General features: G+C 40.2%; 1 protein-coding gene across 2 annotated transcripts in view; it reads right to left on the bottom strand.

Moving 5' to 3' along the window:
* PLCB1 (phospholipase C beta 1) overlaps positions 1-20,185 on the bottom strand; it is a 684,403-nt gene that overhangs the window by 137,790 nt on the left and 526,428 nt on the right. For both annotated transcript variants that reach the window (XM_088789261.1, XM_088789262.1), the window contains exons 12-15: positions 12,776-12,858; positions 5,961-6,045; positions 4,468-4,645; positions 184-251 (exon numbers count right to left, since the gene is read on the bottom strand). In XM_088789261.1, coding sequence (XP_088645387.1) covers positions 184-251; positions 4,468-4,645; positions 5,961-6,045; positions 12,776-12,858 — 414 coding nt within the window. The remainder of the gene's footprint in view (positions 1-183; positions 252-4,467; positions 4,646-5,960; positions 6,046-12,775; positions 12,859-20,185) is intronic.

The following is a 20,185-nucleotide window of genomic DNA, read 5'->3' as shown; positions in this document are numbered from 1 at the left end:
AGTGACCTAAGTCTGCATCTTCATGTCATGTTCACTGGGTAGTGAAAAAGTTTAAAAGTGAACTGTGACTGTTTTCACCACTAGATGGCAGAAGGTGACCATGGACTATATCCAGAGGGGGCAGCCTGTTGACAAGTTAGTGGAATGCATCTGTGACCAGAGGTCCAGCCCTAGATAACCTACCTCATCCATTGATGATTTTTTACAGTCATCGTCATCGTCGTCATCATCACTCTCCGTATCCGCTTCCCCTGTTAAATTTTAATAACAGCTCATGAAGTAAACTTTTACAGATTTGACGTACACATAACATGTGCATTACCCAAAATTTCCTTGGAAATTGGCCTTTCACGGTTTGTTTTAAAATTACTCTTTTGGGTATTTAAATTTTATTAATTACAGAGAATTGTACTAACAGTTTGAATATGGATTTTTTCCCTAAATCTCATTTGTGAATACCATTTGAAATGTCCAAATTCTATTAAAAATGCTTAACTTTTTATCTATGTTTTAAAAAAATCATATGGCATCATATAGTTAGTTTTCTATGGTACATGTATCCCATCTTGATGTATACATTCTCTCTCAAGGTCTGCACCACGCTAAACAGATAGATGAACTATCACTTTTCCATCTTTCCCTCTTTTTCTCAGCCCTGACTCTTCAATGTGATGCTTGGTCAGCGCTCAGTGACCTTGCAGCTACTTTTGCAAGGCCATAGAGGACCTCACAGAAGTCAAGAAAGAGGATATGCGCTGGTGCAGGAACGGTGGGGTTATGGTAATACAGCTGACTGTACAAAAACTGTAAGGTACCAACTGTATCCTATGATTTACCTGCAAGCTTATTTGATGAATGCAATCTTGTCTAAACAACGCACATACAGTATCTTGGAAAATGGTGAAATTCTGTTTAACAGGGTAGGATAAAATGAGTGAAACCTTTAAATCACTCTACATTATGGAATCCTACCTCAGTCAGACATAATTCAGCTTCACATTTAGCCAATGTACAGGCGTTTTCACTGGGTTGTTTTTCTCACTGCAGATTTAGTGGATGATTCTGCTAGGTTAAATATTCTCACTTACTATGAGGCATTATGTTCTTTCACATCTCTGGGCTTCAATCAGACCCAGAAATAATGGTTATGTAAAAAGATTTTCAAATAAAAATCAAAGTAAGCATAGTTCTAAATTGTTTGATTTGACTACTGCTTTCAGGGTTCACACAGTGCAATAGCGTGACCAGCCCAGTAGATGGCAATACTGGCTCAACATTGCTGTGGCTGGATTTGGTAGTACGTCTCCCTCTCTCCGCCTTCTGAAAGGTAGCTACCTTCCTCAATCTATATGAAAGACACAGCGCCCACAGCACTGTTTTCCAAGAAGCTTATAAATGTTTTCATTTGGCTGATGAAGTTGAAATCGATTACTGAATGATAGCAGTGAGCAAAGAATTCATGAAATATATTTAGAGGGAATAGATTGCTGGGACCAACAAAGCTTATTATTTATGGCTTGTTTATTAAAGAGAGGCACTTGCAACCACTTTATGGTGCTGATATTGTGTTAATCAGGTGAATCCATTATATTTTAGATAGAAAATATGTCTTATTATATTAGAGATACATTCTTTTAGGAGGTTGATACAAAAGTTTTTATAATCCTATTTGTTGTCTCAAGTTCTTGTAACTATTTTTTGTTTTTTAATTAGAGAGGGGATTCTTTTTGACAAGTAATTTAAAAAGTTGTTTTGCAAAATCTTCTGCACAGTGCTTTATGGGATACAACTATAAACCAGTCATTTCAAAGACTCAATCAGGTCATTCTTTGGTTTATGTGGAAAAGAAGAAAGAATTTGTCTTCCTTTACCCTATGAGCAGGGACCTGATCTCTCCCTTGTAAGTCTTTGGATGGATGTTGGAGGAATCTTGTTGAACTGTAAATATATATATACACACACACACACACACACACACACACACACACACACACATATATATATATACACACACATATATATGTGTATATATGTATATATATGTAAAAAATATATATATATATATGTGTGTGTGTGTGTGTGTGTGTGTGTGTGTCTGTGTGTGTTTTACTTTACCCTTGTTCTTTAAGATGAGCGTACTGGCAAAGGGTTGAATCCTGTAGAGTCATCGGGCCGACAAGGGCCATGAGAAGTAACTTAGCTTAAATAAGAACCATTTCACGTTTTCCAAGTTATCTGAGTTCTCAATATTGAGAGTAACTACAAACCAAGTAGTAAATTAGCAGTGCTCTTTATTCACGGGTCTACCTACATATTAAAATGTCCAAAAATTTCCACTGAAATAAAGATTGCATAATAGACTACGGGACTAGCTTAGGAAATCTACCGTATTACGAACAGATTGCTGCTCTTTCTCTGCATTAAGCAATAATGTTCACTGCCTGTAAAAATCATTATTTGTGCTTTGCATCCAGTTAATAAGAGGGAGAAAGAGCTGGTAGTGGGAAAAGCAGATGGTAAAACAAGCTCCCACGTGCAAAGGAAGACATGGTTTACTTGCTAGCATTCAAGGGGTAGAACTGTTCTAGGAAATAGGTGGCCTGTTAATAATATTCATTCCAAGACTTCAAAAAGAACATTACTGAGAACAAACGTTATTTTAAAAAAAAAATCAGAATTGTGTAATGTTTGAAATACATATACAAGATCTACCAAAAAAGAAAACTTTCAAAGAATTATATCATGTCTATTGATAAGGATTTTAATTTAAACAATAAAAGGAATTGACAATTGAGATGGAAAAATAAAAGTCGGAGTCTTAACTAACTTTTTTTTGTCCTGATTGCCATAGAGTTTATATTTTAATTTTTAAAAATTATTTAAAAATCTTTTAATTGTTATATGATAGGTATACAGAGAAATATAGATACCATATGTTTACAGTACAAGGAATTGACCCTAACTAAACTGGCCTTAGATCAAGAAATGAAATATAACCAGTCTCCAGAAGCCCCCTTGGGTTCCCCCAGTTACTTCTTCCCCAAGGGTAACCATTTCCTCACTTGTAACAGCATAGGTTAGTTATCTGTTTCTGTACTTTGTATAAATTGAATATTACAATAAATACTTACATTGTATCTGATTTCTTTCACTCAACATTAGGTTCTGAGATTCATCCATACTAAGGTATGCAGTTGTAGGTCATTATTGCTGCATAGTATCCCATAGTGTGAATGTACCATGAGTTATTTCTCTGTTGACGGGCATTTGGTTGTTTTCTGGTTTGTGGCTATTCTGAATAGTGCTGCATTAAGCAATTCTTGTGCATGTCAGTTGGTGAGCACCTATGTATATGTCTGTTGGGCATATACCTAAAAATGGACTTCCCTGGGGCATACGGGGTGCATATGTTCGGTTTTTATAGCTATTGCCCAACAGTTTTCCAAAGTGATTGTTCCAATGTTAGTTAAACTTTTCATTGAAGAACTTCCTAGATTCAAGCTTAAAGTTTCCTCCACTGTTCACCCTCTCTAATCAGGAGATCTACACAATATACTTTTCAGATTACTGAGAGATTCTGACTAAACTTGGAAAATGAATTAGATTAAATCACCAGTAATTCAAAGGAAATGGGTGGCAACATAGAATTAATTTCTCATCAACCACAAAAATCTATTTCAAATTAAATCTAAAAGGAAAATTAATGATGTGAAGCATCACCTAGTAACTTTGATAAATAATTCAAGTAACTTTACCACTTCACATTTTAAAACAACAGTTTAAACTGTGGCATCATCGTTGAGAATGCATTGAGTGAATATCTTGCATCCAGTCCTGTGATTAATGTCAAGGGATCATTGCCCTTGAGAAGCTTAAAATCATGAGGTCATTCTAAAGATTATTTGGTCTACGTGGTAGCCAGAATCATGGCCTCCCACAAATGTCTGTGTCCTGTGACTATGTCCTGTGTCCTGTGAATACAGGGCAAGAAAGACTTTGAAGGTGGGATTAAGGACCTTGAGATGGGGGAGATTATCCTGAATTATCCAGTTGGGACCAGTGTGAAGACTTGAGGTATCAAAAGCAGAGAACTTTTCCTGGCTGTGGTCAGAGGGAAATATGATGACAGAGGGTCAGTGAGATATGACATTGCTGGCTTTGAAGTTGAAGGAATGGGGCCGTTAGCCAACAAATGTGGGTGGCGTCTAGAAGCTAGAATAGGATATCCTAGAGTTTCCAGAAAGGAATGCAGTTTAGCCCAGTGAGATTGCATTGGCCTTCTGACCTGAACCAGGGGATAAGAATTTGTGTAGTTTTATGCTACCAAGTTTGTAGTAGCAAAAGAAAACCAATACAGTTTAAAACTGTGCCCAAATATGAATGTGAAATGTCCTCATAAACTAATTTCAGAGCAGCAATTCTTAAACCCATGCATACTAGGAGAACGAGAGCCCATCAGCCCCTCACCGGCTCCAGGAGACGAGGGCTCAAACATGACGGAGGAGTCGCTGTAAGTGTTGGAGGCTTGTTCTGAGAGCTTCTTTTTGCTACTTCCTTCTGACGACTTGTGCGATTTCTTCTTATTTTTCACCAAAATTTTGTACATTAAATCCATAGGGCTGGGAAGTGGAACTCCAGATTCCAGCTAAGGGGGGAAAAAAGAGCGCACAGTCTTGAAAAATACTCCCTCTTCCTTTCAGATTCTCTTCCCAACCTCTCAGGACAGCTTTAGATAACAAGAGCTTCCAGGTTATTCTTTACCACCATTGCACTGTGTCCTACATAGGCGCTGGCTCATAGCCCTTTCTTTTTTCACATAAAAGCTATATTTCACTTACTGTACAAAATTTTCCCACAATGAAATCCACATGAATAAGACCATAGAAATGCACCAGTAGATTTGGAGTGCTAACGAGAAGTTTCCTGAGTTTTCCAATGGACCACATAAATCCAGCCATCTTGATTTTGGACCGATAAGGAGGCCCTGGCCTGGATTTTCCAAGGAGGGAGGCCAGTTAAAGTGTGGCATCTGCCAGAAAGAGTTGGGAAAGATAGGCAGGAGCTTCCAGGCAAGCCTGGAGAATCCACTTTTCAACACAGTTTAAAAACAGCAAAAGCCTTATCCAGGCACTAGGTAGTTAAGCTGCAATCTCTTGGCATCAGTGAAAGTGGATTAGATGGCTTCAGGTTTCCTTACAGCTCTGAGATTCAAGCTACCCTTTTTTCTAGTGTTTCAAGCGTGCACATCTAGCGGGAAAATCAATTTCCCATTAGAGGGTTATTAGATATCAAAGAGCACGTGTGCAAGTCCCAAGATGGGCTATTTTTAGAAAGTACAGTGAACTCCCATAAGTTGGTCCTGTATTCTTTGCTTTCAATGAATCCAGGGACTGGTATGAAATCATGTAAGGATGTGGGGAGAATGGGAGAAAGGATTGAAGAGTTAAGAGGCTACTTTAGGACATTTCTGCTGCTTTACCTCCCAAAACAGGGATGTTACCATGGCAATGGGATGCCTGAGTTCTATACCAGGAGGAGCATGCGAGGAAGTGAGCAGTGGCCAGCAGGGACAGGCCGGGATGCCATTGTCCCACCTGCAATGTCCCATTTTGCAGACCCATGTCTCTCAAAGGGTGTGATAAGGTTCTCTGGGAGGTGATCAGAGCCCTGTATCCTCGGATGTCTCTGTGGGCTGACTGTGATTGTGGAGGTTCTGCAGTCTTGACTGGGTCACATCAGGCAGTGGGAGGAGGGAGACTGTGGGCAGAGGAAGAGAATAGATTCCTGTCTCCGGCCCTCAGCAGGGCACACTGCCGATGTCCTCCTCGTCAAAGGGTTAATTATTAACTGCATAATTTTAACCAACAAAGATAAATATGGAAAGGATGTAAGGAAGTCTTCATCTCACTCCAGTCATAAACATGTGCATTCGTTCAGGGGTAAACATCAAAACTACTTACCGGATATTTTTCCAGTGGCTCCATGAGAAGGGCGTCCCCAAAGATCAGTCGGCAATACTCTGCCATCTTGGCTTGCTGCTTTGGGCTACAGGAAAATAAGAAAGAAAGAGAAAAAGCAAGGAGGCTTATTGAAAGAGGTTGGAAAGGAAGTATTACTTTGTGTCATTAATTACAGAAAGGTAATGCCCTCATCCTACTCTTCAGGATCCATTTTTATCATTTTGAATCCCATTTGTACTATCCTGCCTTACGTGAATTTGGACACCACACACAGGACAGTGGAGGCTATTCCTAAGGCGGACCTGCACAAACACAGGTGGAGGGAATGGCAGGTCATTTGCCTGTCACTGGATTCTGGAATGTCCCAGAGTTAGAGACTCAGTTCCTTTTGTTTAATTTCCTGATTCTAAGTCAAATGCAAAACACTTGGGGGTGGAACTTGTTCATGACTTCATGTGAATTCTTGGATGAAATTTGTCCAACTGACAGAGAGTGCTGCGCTGCAAAGGAGTGTTTGTAAGGAGGTGAAGGAGGAGAGAAGAGGGAGAAATGGAGGTAGGGAATGAAAGAGAGAGAGAGAGAGAGAGAGAGAGAGAGAGAGAGAGAGAGAGAGAGAGAGAGAGAGAGAGAGAAAATATCTAAAAATGTAGAAGAAAAAGGGCAGACAAGCAGAAGTGTGTCCACTTGGGAAGGAGAGTCCTGGAGGAAAAGTAAAAGAAGCAGGCACCTTGGGGAAAGGTATTTGCAACTTTTACGGGCATAACAGGGAAGCAAACGTGGAGTCAGCCTGACTATGTGCCAATAGGAACCTGGAAAAAAGCTGGAGCTGGAGCTGGAGCTTTTGCTGAGCTGAGCTCCAGTTCTGAACGGCTCTTGATCTGTAGAACGAAGAGGATAATAACTGTTCTTGGAAAGGGACAGACGATGCTGAGAAGATGAAGGGAAGTAAAGGACGCAAACGCCTTTGAAACACTGAAAGATCAGGGTGGAGGGAAGATGATCCCAGTGTGACAAGGCAGCACCCGCCAGCCAGACGAGACCACTTGTGCGCCTGCTCACACAGAAACACAGCCAATATGAGGGCACATCCATATTCTTTCAATACTCCTGCTTCCCTTGACCTTTCACAAAGCAATAGTTTTTTTTTTCCATTCTGTAGAGTGTTAAATATCATTATAAAGGTATCCAAATCCATTGGGTTTTCCGGACTGTGATTTTGATCTACAGGCTGCCAAACTCGATTTCTAACAGTTGTCTCTACGTGCCGCAATGTGAATACGTTTTAGCAGAACTGGGACTGGAGTGATCAAAAGCCTTCATTACTACAATTCCAAGCGATTATAAAATGTGATTATTTTCATTCTCTCTTCCGTGACTGTTCAGCCTGGATCATGGACTGATTTTTTTTCTGGGAAGGGGGTTGCTTTGGGGGTTCAAATCATATTGCAATGGTCCACAAGGAAAAAGTACTCTTTATATCCCTCTGTTTTTTTAAAAAAATAACAAGGCATATATTTTTGGGGTCAAGTGAGTTTTCTGGGGTTCAAATATGAGCCCAAGGTCAGTGCTTTCTTGGACTTGCAGGGAGAGGCAAAGGATAGAGTCATAGAACTTGCCAATCAATACATAACAACCTCCCAGCTTCTCAACCTGCCTTTCTTGACCGATATGAGATTTAATGGCATGGTTTATGCAGCCCTCAGAATATACTGCAGCATTCCTTAGCAATATCAAGGAGAGAGCAAAACCTGCCAATTGGAGAAGCTATCCTGAAAAACACTGGGGGTGCAACGTATTAGAAGTTGGGGAGCAAGCAGAGATGTGGCTGGTTCGGCAGGGCAGCCTGGGCATCCTCTGTTCAGACACTTTTGCTCAAAGAATAAATGGCTCAGGGGCTAAACCAAGCTAGCAGGCTGTACCTGAAACATGCCCACCTGTGCTGTGCCCACATTCCAGGTTGCATGGAAGAAATCGTCCAAACCCTCCATTTCACTTTCGCAGAATGACGCTATTAAATGTGACAGAGCTTTGCTACTCCAAGCGTGGTCCACGGACCAGCAGCAGCAACAGCATGTGAGCTGGTTAGCAATGCAGATGTAAGGCCTCCATTGCAGACTCTGAATCAGAAGCTCTGGGGAAGTGGGGCCTGGGGCCTGGGTCTTAACAAGCCCTCCAGATGATCTTGGCTCACATCCAAGTTTGAAAACTGCTGTGATGGATTAAAGTAAGTCAACAGGTGCTGAAGTAGATAACATTTTTCTTGAGTGTTGGAACTTGGGAACCCCAAGCTCCTTTGATCAGAGACCTAGTGTGAAAAGAAGGGTTTTACCCTAATCTCCTGCTTTTGGGGTCTCTCAGGGAGCCATATTCTCACCAGCTCCCATTCTGGACGAGTTCCAGGTGTCCCTAAGCAGGTGACAGGCAGTCCTCTGTCCTCTGTTAGGTAGCCACCAATCCTGAGAAGGTAGTTTCTGGAGCACAATCTTACGCGATTCCACTAGAGAAACACCTGGAGCTGTTAATGCTGCAGGTGGCAGGGCTTAGTTCCCAGTCCTCCCATTCCCTGAGTCGGGAGTGGAACCTGGCACCTGGATTTGTAACAAATCTGCAGGTAATTCTGACGCAGATGGTTAACAGCCTGCAGTGTTTAGAGCAGTGCTCTAATATTTCATTCAAATCACCGGGCATCTTAAGAAAATGATTCAGAGGTAGAGTCTGGAGTGGGGCCTGAAACTCTGCATTTCTAATGAGCTCCCTAACGACGCCGATGGTGATGGCCCATGGCCCTACCAGACTTTGTACAGCAAAAATCTATGTCTGACCTAGACATTTAAAAACCTGCCTCAAAATCCATTGAGATGGAGAGAACAAGAGGCAAGTGTCCAAGAGAAAAGTAAAATGCACTATTTGGTAATCAGGCAATTTATGGTCTCCACAAACACACATGCCCACCTGACAGGAAACAGAGCAGAGAGCCAAGTGAATAGAAAAAGTCAGTGGAAAACAAACCACCTTTAATTGCGGGTCAGAACAGCAGAAATAAAAGGCATTAAAGTTGCAATTAGAGAGAAAAAAAAAGTCCTGAAGCATTTAGAGCATAAACAGTGGCTACTATGGAGATGAAGTGAGAGGAAAATATTCACAAATACATTTTGAGCTTCAGGCCATAGCAGACATATCTGGACATATTAAAATACCTGTAGTATTTTAATAAAGTGTAGGCACCTGGCAAAGTGGTCAGTTTTCTGACCAACAAACGTGCCGCACTTCATGGGTTAAATCCTCTAAGTTGAACTAAATCAAACTCCTCTATAGATGAAGAGTATACAATGCATGGAAATTAAGAACTTTGTCTAAAATCTCACATTGTCTGTAGCTGAACCATGGCTAGAGGTTACTTCGCTAGATTTCAGTGTAGAATTCTTTTTATGAAAGTGCTAGTTTACATAGCAGGTGGAACATCAGAGTTAACTAGGGATTTTTGAAGTCTTATTTCTAGAAATTCGAAGTCAGGGATGGGGTGGAGCTCAGGAAGCTGTATTTTATGGGATTCTGACATAGCACTGGGAGAAGGATAAGTTGCCAGCAGCTACTGGCAGATTCCCCTTTGTTGTCCATGAATAGGCGATTCCAAATATTTGGAGAGAATACCAGAAAATTCAGTGGATTTCTTTCTTCCAGTGTGAGTTTGTTTTGGAGGTGTGGCTCTAATGAGCTGGGACCAGAGTTCTGAGACTGACATTTTGTACCTGCAGCACACAGGAGAATAAAATGGTTCACTAGAGGTGGCACATAGATTTCAGATGTTTTAGGTGGACATGTTCCTGGGTCACTGTGTTGAGGAGGATTCTGAGGTTAGATCTAGGTTTAGTGGGAAAGAGAGCACAGCTGATGAATGATGTCCGCCACCTGGGTCAGCAATGAGGCGAGGTGGCCACAAGTCAAGCATCGAGTTTATCTGTTTTCTTTGGGTGTGTGATAGTCCTCCCAGGAAAGAATGGTGTTGGAGCGATTTTGATATGTGGAGCTCGAGGACAACAGAAATATGAAGCACACAACTTCCTCTCACAGTAGAATTCAGTATCTTTGTATTTCACTGCCATTAGATTATCTCAATGGTTTGAGATAAATATCATGGCATCCTGGGAGGGTTGTTTTCCTGTTTTCTTTTGTCACGTATGAATTATTAATAAACTTTTAATAGCTAAATTTCTCAATTTTATACCAGAAAGAGCAGTATTATGGCACTATTTATTTTTTTTTCTTTTGTGTTCACTGTAGGGCTTAGTTTTCATGCCCAGTTTTGGCTCTCTGTATGACTGGTGTTAAAGACTGCAAAAAATGTCCTGTGGATGCAACCACGTAAATGTAAACATTTGCTGGCAGTTGCCTTGTGGATGCTCTGGTTGCCTTCATTCGATGCTTTGAAGGCTCATGAGCTTCTGCTTAGGTATAAGAGATGTTGGTTAAACATGTAAGTTTTGAAGCTAGACTGGATGGATTTGAATCCAGCTCTGTCACGTTTTAACTGCATGGCCTTGGGTAAGTTACTCAGCCTCTTTGGGACTCAGTTTCATCATCTGTAAAATAGGGATAATCATAATAGTATTTATTCTTAGGAGCACTTGGGTTTGTGGCGAGGGTTAAATGAGCTTATGCTTGGAACACTGCTCACGACATAGTAAATATTACCTGTTAGTATGTTTGTGGTGGTGGTGGTTATTGACACCTCTCTGGCCACCGTAGGGAGAGCTCATTGTACCAGGTGTGACAATAAAGCATGGATTTGTAAATTTTGTAAACAGCTTTTCATTTTGTCTAATTTATATAGAAACATTTCTTAAAGAAAACAAATGTGCTAGGTTTGGAGATATTTCTACAAAAAGAAAATAACACATCAACAAGTCTGGGAACTATAGTGCCTGGAAGAAAGGTACTAAAGTATTTTAGAGCCCAGTTACAAATGGATGGGCAGATGAAAAAATACTCCAGAAAAGTTATCTGCAAATCAGAGCTGTCACAGCAAATGAGGTACAAAATACAATGACTAAAGGGGTGGTCCCTTTATTTAGAAGAGAAATAGCAATGAAACAGAATAAACAGAATAAATTCTTTTCTCTTTAATCGACCCTCAGAAGTGTGAGAAAAACTGTGCCAAATGATTACAACACTCATTGAATGTCCGTTTCCTAATGAAACAGAATCATGAGTCGATAAATGTAATATGGATTTCCTGGGGGCAAACTAGAAATACAGACAATTATAAAATTGGTTGTGTCAAAAAATAAGGTCTCTCTCTTCATATAAATTGACAAATGATCACTTAACTCCTTAGAAATTCCTCAAACTGAAATTTGATCGTGACTGTGGGGGCAGAGCCCCAGAAAGTAGTTTCCAGGCTCTCGGCCTCACATAGACAGGTGCTGGCTCAGGTAGTAAATGGCCAACTGTGATTGCATGGCCATCAGCTGTGGCTAGTTGGCCGTCAGCTGTAACCAGTGAGCCATTGGCCACAATATAACTGCTGTGGCTATGCTAGCAGAGAGGAGAAGGAAGGAGAGAAGAAAGAGGAAGAATGGGGGCTAGCAAGAAGACGGCGGCTGGGCTGGCAAGCGTGGATGGCGGTTTGCGGACAGTGTGGATCCAGCCTCCAGTGAGAGTATAGTGCCGCCAGAGAGAGTATAGTGGTATGACTCCCCTACCTATGGCTCCGTGGGTGTTCCTTTTTGGCCTCACCATATCCTGCGTTCTTGTATGGGGAGCGGGAGCAGAGACCCCGCAGGCTTCCCCGCACGACAGTGACCAAACCGCTTTTCTAGGATTTAGTGAATTCTGTAAGAATTAGTGAATTGAAGCATGTGTTGTTGTGAATTAGTTGGGCAGAGCACATTAGTGACCCGGGAAAGACTTAAATAAGAAGGAGGGGAAGGGAACCTGAGAGTCAGATTAGGGCAGGTGCTATTGGTTTATAGTTGAGAAAACCAGTTTAGGTTGTTGAAATGAAAGAGAGGACTACTTCACAGATGCTTGTTTGAGCAATGATGGTACCACTACGGAGTCTTCAGGCACTAATTCCATGGACGAGAATTTTGGTATCTTGAACTGATGTAGAATTTTTCATTTGGAAGCTCTTTAAACTGAGTAACTACATGATAAACTAATATCTGCGTGTGTGATAGAAATGTATCTTACTCTGGTCCTTTGTCATAAAAAGAATATAAAACAGTCAAGTCAAAATTACCTTTTCTTTATGTAGCTCAGCAATAAGTGCGGGCTATTCTGAAATGGGCAAATATTTGCCAATACTAATAAACAGGGGAAACCAATGGGAAGGGGATGCAGGGAACATTTGGCGGTCTGGGTTTTGTTTAAGTGCGGAGTAGCAGAATAAAATTTACAGCTGTTTTTCCACCAGCTCCAATGCATACGGAACCAGCCATTTTAGTGCGTGGCAAAATTGACTGTAAGTTTGCATGCAACAGAAGGAGCTAATGACGGAGGCGTACAAAAGCGGCCCACTGCAATAGAGACATGTATTATATAAGGAAATGTGTTCCACTGCATTGTAAAAAGAGTCGTCCTTAATTGAAAATTCCTGTGCCATGAAAATAGATTTCACAAGTCCAATGGATTATTTTAATGTAAATGAGATTTCAATGAATTTCCATCACATACGGTTGAAAGCATGCCACCTCATATATAACATAATCTAAGAACACCACTAATAATCTCAAATAATTTTACATCGAGTGAACAATTATTAAACATGACTTATGTGGGAAAAAGACTCCCTATTAAATGTCTTAAATACTTACGAATCCACATGATTTTCAAACGAAAGGAGAATTGGAAAAGGTGAAGTCTTAAATGCACACTCGGCGATAGCTTCTATCACTTCCTAAAAATGAGAACACATGAATATTCAGTATGTCAGAATTTCAATGTGTGTATGTTTTTCTTTGGAGCTACATACATTAATATGGCCACCTTTTTCATTCATAGAATTGTATCAAGTGGCCTGAAATGACTAGAAGGGATTGTGAAGGCTGCTGCACTGTACATTTTCTGACTCTTGACTTAGCAAGGAAAGAAAAAGGAGAATGAATTTGAGTGGAGGGGGAGACACAACTGTGGAATGATTCTAATATTTATTAATTAAACCTACTTTTTAAAAATAATAAAATGAGTCAATCATATTATAAAAAATTTGGGCAAGAGCAGGCAAACATTTTCACTCATAAATTCACCCTTTGAACCAAACCACTGTTGGCATTTGGTTATATTACTTCTAGTTTGTATTTCATGTATTTGTATAACTGAGTTTTAATTATAGTAACTACTCTATTTGTGTTTTTTAATATTGTTATGATATATAACATTACTGAGATAGAATTCACCCATTTGAAGTGTACAATTACATGATTTTTAGTATATTCAGAGTTGTACAACCATCATCCCAATTTAAGTTAGGACGTTTTTATCACCTCCAAAAGAAATCATGTACCCATTAGCAGTCACTCCCAATTCCCCCATCCCACCTCACACATCTAGCTCTAGGCAATCATTAATCTACCTTTATCTCTATAGTTGTGCATATACTGAACATTTCATATAATTGGAATCATACAATACGTGGCCTTTTATGTCTGGCACCTTTCATTTAGCACGCTTTCATTGATCCATGCTGTAACATATATCAGTACTTTATTCTTCAATCTATATTTTTCAAAAATGTGTCTGTCATAAGCTTTAATATCTGTATAAAATTCTAGGGAGTAGTAGTATCATAATTGATTTAACCATTAGCCAGCTGTGGGATAGACATATTTTAAAAGTTATCATTCAAATAATTTTACAAAGCACATCTTCATTTTTTCCTAATACTTTGAATTATTCTGGGAATAAAGTCTCAGAAGGGGAATTATTGAATTAAAGAATACGAATAGTTTTAAACTCTCCCGTGTTTCTCCAAATTACTTTTCATTTTTGATTGCCTAGAGTAATGTAACGAAGGACCAGATTTCAATGCATATTCACCAGCTTTAGGCATTATTTTTTCAAAATGTTTTTTTCATTGAACTGGTATTAAAGTGTGATCTCATTTATTTTTAATTATATCACTGTCAGTGCCACTGTGGTTTCACATACTCCTAATTTGTTTTTAGTTGCATTTACTTTTTTCATATCCTCCTTTCAAGTAGGAATTTCTACTCTCATTCTTTGTGCCCGAGCCTTCTCTGTTATCTTCCCTACCTTCCTTAAAGAATGCATAGCCTTCTTTATCTCCAAGCCAGAAAGCTATTTCCTTGGCCCCACAGTATAAATAAGACTTTCTAATTCTTACTATATTTGCACATATCCTGTAAGAGAGATTTGCCTGCATGGAGCAAAAAACCGCTTTCATCATTTCTTAGAAGTGAGTTCACAGATTGCCTTTCATACATGATCAGTTTAACTTTTATGATAGCGGATGCCATCAAACATAAGTGCACTATAAATAGCAAGCTGCATCAAGATTTTAAATTCTTTTTTTGATTTATTTGAGCACAGGCTTTGAATTCAAACAGACTCGTGTTTGAGTCTTACTTCTTAGACTTCCAAGCTGTGTGACCTTGGGAAATTTCACTTAATGCCTCTGTGCATTCGCTTACTGACTGTAGAGTGGGGGTGAGATACTTCATTCCATGAGTCTGTTGTTGTGAGAATGCATTGAGAGAAGATAAAGAACCCAGCTCATGATGGGCATATATTCTTAAATCAACTAAAGTTACTTACCTTGCTGGTACCTTCCTCCTCACTCACCCTAAATCTTACCTCAGACTCTTACTAATACGAACGAGAGCCCCCATTAAACGAGCATTTATTATGTTCCAGACACATATCTTCTCTCATGCTATACATATAAGAAAAGTAGTATCCACCATTTTATAGATTATAAAATGGAGGCTCAGAGATATTAACCAATTTGCTAAGATCACAGAGAGGAACATCTAGTAAACCCCAGGAAACTTTATCTGACTCTAGAGTTTATGCTCTTAACCTTTGCAGTAGCTCCCATGCAGCAAATTAGCTTAATGAGCTTAACCACCTAAGATCAAAACCCTCAAAATAATTGAGAGGAGATATCATAAAGCAAGTGAGTGATAAATGCAAAGAAAAGGCGGGCGGAGGGGGTGAGTCTAGATTTTGTTCATTTAATAAATGTGGCCCTATTGTATCAGGTAAAGGCAAGGCACATTGGAGCAATTCTTGACCTCTTTCTCTCACATCTTCTGATTTATCAGCAATCCTGTCCCAAACATGTCCAGGATATAACCACATCTCAGCTATCCTGATCCAAAAACCTTTGCAGTAACTGCTGTGGTAGATTTTATCATAATTCCCACATTTCACTACCCCTTTCTCTGAGATCAGTTGATAATAGGCATGGCCACGTGTTTTGGAGTGAAATATGTATGAAAATGGCATGGTCATCTGCTGAGCAGTCTTCAAGAGCCATGATGTGGTTCTGCCATTTCTCTTTTCCCTCTGCCATGAGCTCAGTGATATCACAGATTGGGGCTATTCTTTCTTTGTGGATTATAGACAATATCAGAGCAACAGCTGACATCAAACTCAAGCAAGAAATAAACCTTTGTGGTTCTAAATCGCTGAGATTCTGTAATTTTTTGTTATTGCAGCAAAACCAAGCAGAGACTGACTGATAGAAACTTTTAACTGCTTTTTTCCCTCTGTGTTTGTTCCATATATTACATACGATAGCCAGATTGATTGTTATCAAACAGGAATCAAATTATTTCATTACTTCGGAGTAAAATTTTTCCATTGGCCTTCTATTTCAGAGTGAAATCCAAATTCTTTATCAGATCTGGCACCTGCTATCTCTCTAGATTCATCTCCTTTACCTGTTCACTATTGCTTACCCTGATACAGTTCACTGACCTCTTGCTTTTCCTTGAATACACCGAACATGACTTCATCTCCTTGTTTTTCGCTTTCATTTCTTTATCTTTGTTCCCTGTATCAGGAATACTCTTACCTGAAAGCAGGACTCACTTCCATACCTGAGGGGTGTGTGGTCTCTGCTCAAATGTCTTGTAATAACAGTTCTTCTGCCACCATACTGCTGAAAATGGCATACCTCTAGCCCCTCTTTTGTTCAATACTTAACTTATGTAACCTTAAAGGGCATATCTCCATGTGCCATATTGTATGTTTATTTTTATCTACTTTTCCCCACTAGAATGGAAGCTTCTTGAGGGTAAGCACTCAGTTTTCTCCACTGCTCTGTCTCCAGGGCCTAGGAAGTGCTAAGGAACATTCTAGATGTTCACTAAATATTTTCCAGTAAATAAATGAACTCTTAACATTCCTAATAGAAGAGAAACATCATTTATCTATTCATGATCCCATTTATTTTTCTATTGAGTATTTCAAAGGCCAGCAAACTTTTCCCATAAAGGACCAGATAGTAACTATTTTAGACTTTACTGGCCAAATGGTGTCTATGGCAACTATTCAACTCTGCCTTTGTAGCCCCAAAGTAGCCACAGATAATAAGTAAACACGTGGCTGTGGCTATGCTCCAACAAAAGTTAATTCACCAAAACAGGTGTCATGCTGAATGTGGCCTAAAGAGGATAGTTTGTCAACCTTTGGACTAGTCTCATCATTGGCTTAAGCAAAGCTTAAAACTTGATTGTAACCAAAGGTAAATGTAACTTTGTGTTACAGAAGTTTGAATGCTCCATACTCAATAGCCTTCAACACTTTCATGGCTGAAATTTCCATTCAAGCTTGAGTCAGCCTTACATTGAAAAAGAGTCTCTCAAATGTAAATCTAAGTAAAAGACTTCGATAACTTTTCTGATTATAATTGGTGATTTTGGCTGTTTGAGAATATCTCCAGTTGCCTCTAATAGTGAAGCTTGACTATAGACTTGCCCCATCAGCATTTGGGCCAGTAAGAGTCAGGCCTAAAGGTGAGTGAGAACCCTACCCCTTCAATCTTAGAAAAGTGGGTATTTTGTCCCAGGACAATGGCCTTTCTCCTTATTTTTGGCCAATTAAATGTGGGTATTTTTATGGGCCTGCTCTCAGACCACTAGGGAATTTATGCCTCTCTGTCTTCCTAGCTCCCTGGGTCTGCTTCTCTTACCCCACAGTGGATATGCTGGTATGGCCTGAACTGCTGCTGGGCCCTGGTTCCTAGTCCTTCCTATCTTGTGTCCCCTACTTCTCCCTTTTTCTGTCTCTGGTGCTGTGCACTTCTGATCTTGTGCACTTGACTTAGGACCCATATTTGCAATGGATTCTCCACGCTTATCTGCCATATCCTTCTCAGCTCCCACTGGGTCCCTAACCGAGTCTGGGCTGTGTTTAATTTGCCACATAGTTTAGCCTTCTAGCCTCTTCCTAAAGTGGATGCCAGGGGTTGTATGTGGAGGGCACCCGCAGCCTCTACCACAGCAGCTTTATAAATGACTTAATTCACCCCCTGCCCTCACCCTGACTTAATAACTCCTTGAATAAATAATACCACAGCCTTCATATTTATAGGAAGAGAGCTAAAGTGTGACTTCTTAAATTTCAATTATAATATCAGTAGCTAGCATTTATAGAGTACTCCCTGAGTACCATGCACTCTTCTAAGCAATGTCTGTATATTAAGTAGCATCCTTGAATGCTGACAACCAACCTAGGAGGTAAGCTCTATTATCAGCTCCATTTTGCTTATAAGAAAGAGGCTCAGACTAGTAAGGGTGTTTCTCCAAGGTCTGCAGCCAGCAAATAGGAGAGCTGGCATTAGAACCCTGACATCAGCTCCAGAGCTGCATTCTTACCCTCTGTAGTCTCTTTTCTCTCTTTTCCTCTATCTGCTCCCTCCTCCCTCTATCTGTCTCTTCTCATCTCTACCATAAGGTTAGCCATCAGCTTAGAACACCCTTTTGAACTTTTAAAACCAAAGAAAGCATTTACTGAATTTCATCTAATCATTTTAGCAGGGAGTACCTGAAAACTCCAGAAGGTCCATTGTAGGACTTTTGTGTTTTTTTTTTTTTTTAATATCTTTAGAATATTTTGCACAGTACACATGATCCATCAGATGAGAAAAATTGTTACAGGTTTGAAGTTTCGTTCTTTCACATAAACTGTCATTAGTGGACACTGGAATGTGAAAGTACCTTACAGCGCAATTGCTCCTTATTAAGCCAAAACCATTTTTCAGAGACTGCTAACACTGGATTCAATAATCTACAAACCATATGGCTCAATTACTAACCTCCAGTGGGAAAAAAACTGCCCTTGAAATCCTTTATCCTTGACAGACAACAGCAGGGTGTATTTGATATCCATTTTATGTGAGCGTTTATGTAGCAGTTAAATTGCATCCTAAATTATTATTTCTCTCAGAGAATGAAGCTTTATTTTCAGAAATGCTCCATTTAACCACATACTCATATTTAATACATTGTCATCATATATATGTTATCACATTATCCAGTTTTCCATCTTGTACAATTGCTGATTACAAAGGAGCTGCCTGAGGGAATACAAAGGAGCAGCGTGGGGATGGGGGAGGGTGGGTGGGTGCCCACTGTGGGAGGAAGGAGACTGAGTGGGAGCAGAGAGAATGAAGCCTAAGTGGTGAAATTACTGCCCTGACCATCAGAAAGGCTCAGGCAGTAAGGCGGAGAAACAGAAGGGCAGATATATGGGGTAAATAATAAATAAACCCAGACTGCAAAATAAAAAGCCCTCCAGAGAGAAGGGGAATTATAGCATGTCCCCTTTCCCAGAACATAACATTTTACTTTGGCTCATACAATAAATAGGAGGTAAATGCCAATAGGAACTTTCGCTTTGGGGCATATATCTCACAGAAGCTTTTCTGATTGCATAGGCTGAGAGTAGATAAACTATGTGACATAAAAATGATAAACTTCTGCATTTAGTTTATTTTGCTGCTGCAATACACCTGTGGCTATAGAATATAGTCTAACTGCACTGTGAAGGTCAGGTCAAAACATATGGGAGAGCCCAAACTGGCAAACATTGAGAGAATCTTTTCAGTGCCCTCCAATATACTACACATGGAATTTCACACGTGAAAATAGAGAAAGACAAAATTCATGCATGTGATAAGCAGAGGCAAGAAAAACTAAAAATGAAAGCTATGCTGTAATTGGTCTGTTTGCGTTGGAATGGGAAAATTCTTTTATAAAACATTTATTGAGCGCCTACTATATGCCAGATTCTTTCAAAGTGCTTGGGACAGATCAGGGAACAAAACAAAGATCATGTCTTTGTGGGGCTTACATACTAGTAGAAGGAGACAGACAATAAACAAGGAACACAATAATTAAGTTAAGCAGAGTGGTGCCAGCTGGTAAATAGAAAAAATAAAGAGGTGGTGGGGAATGTATCAGGAGTGTGGGAGTGGGCGTGATGGCTGGTTATAGTATTAAATTGAGTGGTCACATTAAGCTTTGTTCAGAAGGTGGCATTTGACAGTTTTCAAGGAAGTAAGAGGTGAATCACGCCGATGCCTGGGGAAAGCGCATTCTAGGCAGAGAGGACAACCTGTGCCAAGGCTGTGTGGTCAAACCTGCCTACCATAGTCAAGGAATGGCAAGGAGGCCCATGGAGTTGGAGCCAAGTGAATGAGGGGGAAAGTGATAATGGGGGCGGGGTACATCACGTAGGGCCTTGTTCCCCATTTCATTTTTTACCCTTTCTTACAAAGTCACTGTTACAAAGTAGTTTCTGGAAAAGCAGACCACATGCTGATAATCATGCAGGGCAGGGCTGGGCCTAGGGTGAGGCAAATGAGGTATCTAAATGCAAAAGGTAAAGAAACACCCATTCGCAGGTGTCCACTCTGCATTTACATGACACTGAGAGTAAGCTCCTCCCTAAACTTTGCAGGTAAGGTGCCTCAGGTGCATCACCCTAGTCCTAGTCCTGATGTAGAGAATTCTTGCTCTGTATATTTGTCCACAAAACAGGTTGGCATTTCTACTCCCCACACTCATCCTTTCTCACCACTGTCCACATCTCTGCAAGAATGATAAATCCTGCAAATGCACATTAGCAGAGAGCGTGGCTGGACAAACCAACCAGCAGAGGAGAAGGGTTTCCTGCTCTATTTGGCCACCTCCTACCCCTAACTCTGGCAGGGAGAGAGAAGAAGCAGTGTTCTGGGCCAGTTTTAGTCTTTTAGT

The sequence above is a fragment of the Rhinolophus sinicus genome, chromosome 13 (genome assembly GCF_057876585.1).
Source record: "Rhinolophus sinicus isolate RSI-liver-muscle chromosome 13, RSI-T2T, whole genome shotgun sequence".
In the NCBI taxonomy this organism is placed as follows: Eukaryota; Metazoa; Chordata; class Mammalia; order Chiroptera; family Rhinolophidae; genus Rhinolophus; species Rhinolophus sinicus.
The sequence above is the reverse complement of the archived record's forward strand: the minus strand, read 5'-3'. Positions and strand labels throughout refer to the sequence as shown.